Source organism: Apis dorsata, unplaced genomic scaffold (genome assembly GCF_000469605.1).
Source record: "Apis dorsata unplaced genomic scaffold, Apis dorsata 1.3 scaffold_169, whole genome shotgun sequence".
Lineage (NCBI taxonomy): Eukaryota > Metazoa > Arthropoda > Insecta > Hymenoptera > Apidae > Apis > Apis dorsata.
In genome coordinates, this window is record NW_006263457.1 from 529995 (window position 1) to 538387 (window position 8393).

At 39.4% G+C, this 8393-nt stretch overlaps 1 protein-coding gene across 1 annotated transcript in view; it reads right to left on the reverse strand.

Moving 5' to 3' along the window:
• Positions 1-5330: 5330 nt before the first annotated feature.
• The window catches only part of LOC102679989, a 54404-nt gene continuing 51341 nt past the window's right edge, over positions 5331-8393 (reverse strand). The window contains exons 5-6 of the mRNA XM_006614036.2: positions 6239-6588; positions 5331-5807 (exon numbers count right to left, since the gene is read on the reverse strand). Coding sequence (XP_006614099.1) covers positions 5678-5807; positions 6239-6588 — 480 coding nt within the window. The 3' untranslated portion in view covers positions 5331-5677. The remainder of the gene's footprint in view (positions 5808-6238; positions 6589-8393) is intronic.

The window sequence follows — 8393 nt, forward strand, 5'->3', positions numbered from 1 at the left end:
ATTTACAACGCTACATCTTTTTATTTTCTTAATTCTCAGTATTTGAAACGCTTGTCCGCAACGTGATGTTTCGTTTACGCTCATACCTTCGTTTCACGATTTATCTTCCTCTCCATTTCGCTTTTCGCGATTCAATAATCGAAATAAATTATATTCGCAATCCAAGGAGGATGCTCTCATTGTCGTTACGTTATCGCGATTCTTATCGTCAATTATTCAAGAGGAATATTTTTTTTTTTTTTTTAACAAGTAAATAGACAATATGGAAGAAAATATCCATCCGCATGGATACCGGAAATCGAAGAATCGTTCGAAATAAATTATCAGAAACGGAAGAGAACGTGATATTTAATGACGCAAGACGAGAGAAGACGGGAGATGGATCGTTGAAACGAAAGTCGAAAACACGGAAATTGATCACGAATTAATCTCGTGCGGGAGAACCTATGCATTTTAGAAGTTTCTCGCTCTTTGGCAGTCCTGGGTTCCATTCCCCCCTGCGATTAATTACGCTGGAAGCCACGATGCTCTAATAGAAATAAATATCTCGTTTTCGTAAAACATCATTATTACATATTTTTTTTCTTTTTTTTCTTTCTTTCATTTTTTTTTCTTTTTACATTTATTATCTCTTATCGCGTAGAACGATAGTGTGCGCTTAGACGTACAGATGATATTTTCCTGTCCCTGCGACGTAACGAAGCACTCTTATTATTTAGTTGAAACTCGCGATCAAGTGGTTGGTTGGGGTTGGGCTCAGCGAATTCGTCAGGTCCGCTGGAAGTCGAGGATCTCGAGTCTCGCGGAAGCAACTCGAAAGAGGGATGAAGCTGGTTGAGAGGAGTACTCGACAGCGAGCAAGAGAATCACACGCGTAAAATTGGACGAGATTAAACCTTTCGAACTCGTGAAATTTATTAACGAATATTAACGCATTTTAAAAATTATTTAAGAATGGAACGAAGAAAATTCGGGGACGAAAAATTCGATCTTTATTTCCAGTTAAAATTCAATAATACAAATTCATAAAATCACATGAATATAATCTACACCGATTATAATCGTGATGATAACTCTCGATTACAAACTTCCTCGATATATCCGTATTCGGATTGAATCAATCGACATAAATCGAAGTTGAATTTTAAAAGATTCGTGTTCCAATCGTGTTTCAGGATCAATACCAGCCAACGTTAGAAGCGTTTTCGAACGGAAGAAGCGGACCACGAATTTCTAATCTACGCGACTGAATTTAAATTCCCCCTTCCTTTTTCTTTCTCCATCCTATTCGATCCTCCTCCGTAAAATGGTTCCACGAGACCGAGGCCAACCCCTGATCGACATTTTCGAGGGCGCTTCGAACGTGTTTATTCGCTTATTGCGGCCAGGCAGGGGGTGAATCGACGACACGTGTATTATCATCCCCGTTAATTTTTTACACACGAAAATGATTTGACGATTTTTCGTCGTTGAATGAATGGACGAATCGCCTCGATAACGATGACGGTTTCGTTCGTGTCCGCGATTGTTATTCGAGTTATTCTCGCGGCATTTGGATAATTTCGTGGCCATCCGCGTGGATGGCAGAAGAGTCGTGGTTGATCGCGCGCTCGAAAGTATCTCGATAACCAATGAAAGGGGTAACATCATCGTGAAACGAAATTTGTATTTGAATTTTGATGAGTAACAAGGAGGGAACGATACTCTTGTTGTTCTCCTCTTATTTAAGATATTAAGGATAGGAGAATCGTGGTTTGGATCGATATACGTTGTTTTCGCACGATTTAATTACGTACAATCGAACTTAAACTTCGTGCAATCCGTTGGAAAGATTTTGAAATTTTAATGCATTTTTTCATGACGCTCGCTCGATGCGAAAATACAATATTTTTTTCGTATCGCTTCGCGGGTATGTAGAGTGTAGAGTTGGATATTGGAGAACTCACGGGACGATGGTAATAATGATTGTTATGTACAGTGTAATAATAACGATTTACGAAGTTCTTAACGACTATCTTACATCCTTAAATCCTCGTCCTAATTTAAATCTACACGAGGCATTATCCCCGGGATGATACTGTCTTTAAATTTTCAATCGCGAGATTGTTTATCATTATTATTATTTTTTCTTTCGTTTTTAATTAATTTTTCTAATTTTCAGACTTGCGACGAGGAAAGAAAAGAAAAAAAAAAAAAGGAAAGAAAAATCCCGGAAAAACTCTTGGAACGGAAAATTTTTAAAGACAGAATTCCGGAGAATGGAATTCCCCGCCCGAATATATATATTTACAATTTATACGATTATACATATCCTCGAGGCGAAATCGCTCGCACTCGGAGGGTAAAGTAGATTCTTAAACTCTACGAACCGACAGACACAAATTACGAACCGCCTGTCGTTGCTATTCAAATTACACGGAATAAAGTCGGCGTTTTCTATGAGGGGACGTCGTCGTGTCATAACGCGATAATAAATTCGACACATGGCGAATTTTCCAACCTCCCCCCTCCCTCTTTGCACCGACTTTCAATTTACACGCTACGTTTACTTTGTATGCCGTTAGGACAACCTAGATTCGTAGGCTCGTAGCGCCTAGAGCTAGTGTTCGTTACTTAATTACGGAATTACGTTCCTAAGGCTCTAATACGGTACGTCGAGTGGCTCGATAACTTTACACGATTAATTAATTCATCACGTTATTTACCACCACACGAATCGCGAATTATTCACGATTATTACGAGGCTAGCGAGGATTATTAAATTACAATTAATCACCGGAGGATGATTAGCGGATATCGAGAGAATCGCGTTTCTTTTTTTTTTTTTTTTTAATGGCGAACGACTCGAGTCTTTCTTTTTCGAGTTTGAATCGAAAGTTTTATTCGTAACCGCGGTGTATCGTTATTCGATCGGTGAATTATTGTTAAGCTACAATGCGATAACGTTTGTTCTTTCGACGAGTTGGAAGATTGTTTGGCGATATATTGCAAGAATCAATGATCGAGATACTTTTTTTACGTGTTCTTTCGGATAATCGAGTTGAGATCGAAAATTGATCGAAATTTTATTTCGACTCGTCACGCCTCCATCTTTTTTATCCGTTTCATAGAGAATTCGAGGAGAATCGTTTCGAGGAAACGTTTGAGTATTGTTACAGGAATATTGTTAAAATACTTTCCATCTCGAGAGAAAACTGAAACTGTTTGAACGAAGAACGGAACCGGTTTATTCGCACTCGAAAGTAACTTGAACTTGCGAACTTGTGAAATTAAACGTGAGAACCAACGACACGTGTTTATTAATATCATCTATACTGTGTTGTATGTACAAGAGGACACGTAAAGATCGACACGTCTCTATACAGAAATTAACTATAGAAATTTTTAATGTTCTCTCGTTATCGTTTAAATCGACGATAACTGTGACGATCTACGAACATCGAGGATGGAAATGAAATTTTTCAAAACTGAAAAAACGAGATCGATTTTTCTTTTTTACGAATTGAAAGAAGAGAAAAATTGGAACGAAAAATTATCTATGGTACACGTTGTACCGAGCACAATGTTTTTCTCTCTTTTATCGATAAAACAGTGCACAGATGGAAATCAGGTTGAATTCCATTTCGAAGGGATACAAGTTATTTCTTCGATGTTTCATTGAATCGGCTTCCATGATCTCCCTCGCAAAGCTCGCAGAATAGATGGTGCCTTCATGCGTAAGGAAATATCGTGTCTGGAAACAGAACTCTCGAATGAATAGAAGCGATGATCACTGGATATATAAATATGCACGAGGTGTCCCTTGAACGCGAGTGGAATCGATAAGATTTTCGATGATTCGAAATAAGAAAAAAAAAAAGAAAATAACATTTAAAATTACTATTCTAATAACATCGTAATTCAATTCAATGTTCGATTAAATATTTATACATCTGAAAAAACAGGCGAATACCTGAATTATTTCCCTCTTTATAAAATCTCTCTAACTCTATTTCTCTCGTGAATTAGCAGACATCGTGTACAATATCGTAATGGAAACCAATATCGAGCTATACAAAAATCCATAGCATTTACAATTGTCGTACACGTGTCCTTCTAAATGCAAAATCATAAGCCCATTTGCATAAACAATCGCATCGGATGATGGAATGGCAGAACGACCGTAGTGCCGTTCGAATCGCGACAAATTCGTACAAATCTGGTTGGAAACAAGAGCGTAAAAGTCGTAGAAAAAATAGAATTCTATCGAGGAAACCGGTTGAAATAAAAAGGAGAAACTATTCTATACACGTGAAAATTAGGCCTGCATCTTTCTCCGTTTCTCATTACTTCCCTCTTCCTCCAACTCCTGATCAAACCTATATACAATTGTGTATATCAGACACTCGAGAACGATAAAGTTTTGGCGTAAATTAAAATAAAATTAAAATAAATCGCAAAAATATAAATGAAAAATAAGTATATAAAGTTATCGTATAAATCGTAGAAGAATATCAATGTTTTACTCAATAAAACGATTATAAATGGAACCGAAGATATCTCGAGTTTATTCGTAAAGAAACGAAATATCGTAATCGCGTCAATTTAATAGAAAATCGAAGTGATCAAAAGTCATCGAGATACCAAGATTAAATTCAGAAACTTCAAACTTGGTTATTCTCTCCGTTAGGCGCGAATCGACGAGAAAGGACGAAAGCAATGGCGAAATATTTCGTTTCTACACGGAACGAAGATGAACTCGTCGAAAGCGAGTTATCCTCCAACATTCCATTGCGATGCTCGAGCAACGAATGGAATTGCCACTCCCCCGAATCCCGACTCGTGCGATCCCTCAGAATTGAATTAACCAACGGTTATCAACCATTCGAGGACAATGCCTCGGCTATAATTCGAGGAAAGATTCGTGCGAATGATAATTGCCTCGTGGAAAAAGAACTTCAAAGGTTATTGGAAACGAGATGCAGTCGAAAATCTATATTATATTTGTCCTTTGCTCAAGAAACTCTTGATGAATAAACCCACTAGAGACAGGGGAGAGAAAGCTTTCTGCGTTTGATTTAATCGATTATTTATCCCAATCTGTATTAAAAGAATCGTTCATAAAATCACTGCTCGAGACAAAGCTCCAGAGCGTAGATCTTTGCTCGAGAAACTCTTGATAAATAAAACCACTAGAGACAGGGGAGAGAAACCTTTCTGCGTTTAATTTAATCGATTATTTATCCCAATCTGTATTAAAAGAATCGTTCGCAAGATCGACTATTCCTCGAGACAAAGTCCGTTATCCAGAGCGTAGATCGTGAACACCCTCGACGACTTTGCCCGACTTGAAAATTAGCTTGAAAAATTGGCGAAATCCCTCTCTGGTCGTCCCACACAGATCCTTCTGTGCGAACGAAGTAATTAATTAATCGTTCGCAAACTTTTTCGATTCCATCTCCATCGATGAAGATAGAGGTAAGAAGATAAGAAGAGGGGGTTAAGAGGAAAGGGAGATCGATACGAAAGGGATTTGTCGGGGGAAGAACTTCGACATTGGGCTTCGCTTCGTTGCATCCACGATGAAATTCTTCTTCTTCTTCGAACGGTGGCCTCGAATAAAGGGGGGGAAAAAAAAAGATTTCGTTCCTGGGATCATCCTTCCTCCCCCTCCCTGGGACATCGGTGGGCTTGCCGATTACATCAGGCTGCACAAGGCTATCCCGTTCTCGAACGCCGATTGCAGCGCGGTCGTTTCCATGCAGAACGCGCCGTCCTCGTACATGGTCGCGATTCTCTGCTGTTGCACGCGGCTCTCGCTCTGGGATCTGAAATCGGGAGATTTACATACATTTGTAAATGTTTTAAACGTTGTCACGCGATTTATAAATGGAATTAAATATTAGATTTGGACGATTCGAAAGATAATTTAATAAGTTCGAGAGAAGCTCGAAATAAGACTGGAATAAATGTATATAGCTATTCTCAAACCTCTTTAACTTCTATTCTAAAGGAATTTGAAAATTATTACAAATAAACCTATTCATTTAAAAGAAGAAGAAGAAACCTGAAAAGAGCCACGTACGAGAAGATTATATCCACGCTAAATGGAATTCGATGAAATCGGGGGAAAAAGGGGAACGCATTTCAAATCCAATGTTCTCGAGAGTGTCGTAAACCACGACTTGGTCACAAACAACACGGTCGTCTCAATTATTTCCCCTTCTCTCTTTCTCGAACGCAAGCTTGGAAAACTCACCTGGGAGGCATGGCTCGTGGACGTTGCTGCGTCCTCGCTTGCTCCCTCGAGGCTTGCTGATTCGAGAGATAGCTGCTGTCTCTGAGCACGGTTCCCTGGTTGTGGTGGTGATGGTGGTGATGGCCGGCCGGCCTGTCGTTGTTCTGAGAGAGCGACAATTGCGCCAGGTATTCCCTCAGCTCTGGTTGACTTGCCAACAATTCGCGGCGAGTTTGAACTGTGGGCGCGGTTGGTGTCGTCGTGGCTGTCGACGTGGTGGAGTCCGACCATGGCGGCGGTGGTGTATGGGAACGAGAGATCATGGCGTACTTGTGGCACAAGTATTCCTCGTAGGTGGGCGGAAGACCGGTCTGGAAAGATTTCATTTATTCTTTTTTTCATTTATCTTCAATTTTTTTTCTTCAATGAGAGGGGAGAGAGGGGGTTTCTTTTTTCGGTTTTTGGTTTTGTTTTCGATCGAGAGGGTGTTATTATTATTATTATTATTATTTCTCGTTAACGAGGATAACGGGAGAATGGATTTATCGTCGTTGATTATTCGCATTGTTCCCGTTTAATTGGTTAAATATCTCTATCGAGGAAGAGTCGAAAGAGCTGGGGAGGAAGGCCGTAGCAAGTTATTTCGTGATTTGATAATTAATGAAATTATCGTGAAAGGGAGAATTTATTGTTATCCTGAGAATGTTTGATTGGAAATTGGAATTATTTTTTTCTCTCTCTCTCTCTCTCTTGCTCGCTTTGAAAACTACTACTAGAAAGCGTGGGGTTGTTACAAAGGAAAATTACGGAGAAAGTTATTTTTCTAATTTCAACGTTCGGGAAAAGGAAGAAATTAAATTGGTAAGTGATTTATTATAACTATTAATAATTTTTAAAAATCAAATTTGCAGGAAGCAATCAGCGAGTAAGGACAAACTTCTTTGGAATTCGAAAGAAAAACTTTATGATTGAAAATCGAAGGGATAATCGCGTTGAACACAAGAATGTTACTCAACAGTTAAATTATACCACGCTGATTTCCTTCTTCGGGGTACGTATAACTCTTCAAATTTCACCTTCTTCCTGTACCATGATGCACTTCCAATCCAACACATTCCATTCTTTTTTTTATTTTTCTTGCATACCGATCTTCGCTATTATTTCAAACTTTTGACACATACGGACTCCTTTTTAACGCCTTACATCTTTATTTTTCTTAACACAACACGAATCGTACAAAAATTCAATCTTATTCAATCTTATTTCCATCGCAATTATCATTGCATTCATCCATATTATTTCAAACTTGTGACACGTCTCAACTCAATTTCTCCTCCCCTCGTTTCTATAGACTCCTTTTTAACGTCATCCGCGATCCTAATGACGATCTTCATCCCCCTCGAGCAATTTTGACCCCAACTCGAGTCGGAAGTCGTAAAAAACGGAGGAGAAAAAATGGAAAACGGAATCGAGAAATGAAAGAATGAGCACGAATTCGAAACACACGCGGTGTTTGGTGGCGTCGGTTGTCGGGAGTTTGAAGTGGGTCGGCATGGGGCTGTTTTTCCGCCACGAAAATTTATGTGTCGGCCGGCGCCTCGAAACTATGCGGTCGATGAAATGGCCCTGGCGGAAAATTGAACGAATGGTTCTCGAGTCAAGGAGCGAGCTCTGAACAATTTGCCTGCCTCCTTCTCCCATTCCTGCGCGACCCTCCCCTTTCTCTCCCCCTCTCCTTTTCCTCCCTCAGAGAAATCGTGATCCGTGAACGATCCCACGATCGTTACGAGAGAAATTTCTTTTATTTTTTCCCCCCTTCTTTTTCGATCCGAGTATTTTATATCGGAGCCCCGCTGTTATCAAGAGCTCGGTTTCGGAACGAGGAGGATTGGTTTATTCGAATAATCGAATATTCAGCAAACAAGACTCGAGCCAGAGCGGAGTGGATCGAGAGTTTTGAATATTCAAGCATTAATTTCACTGTCACTGGATTACATTCCCACACCGCTCGCGAATGTATAATTCCTCCGCGGGATTAAAACTCGAGCTTTTTCGCTTCTTCCTCGCCACTTTTTTTTTCTATTTTGTTCTCCTCGCTATCGTTAAAAAATATATATATATATATTTAAAAAAATGACGAATCTATATCTTCGTTGTAATATTTATATCACGAGTT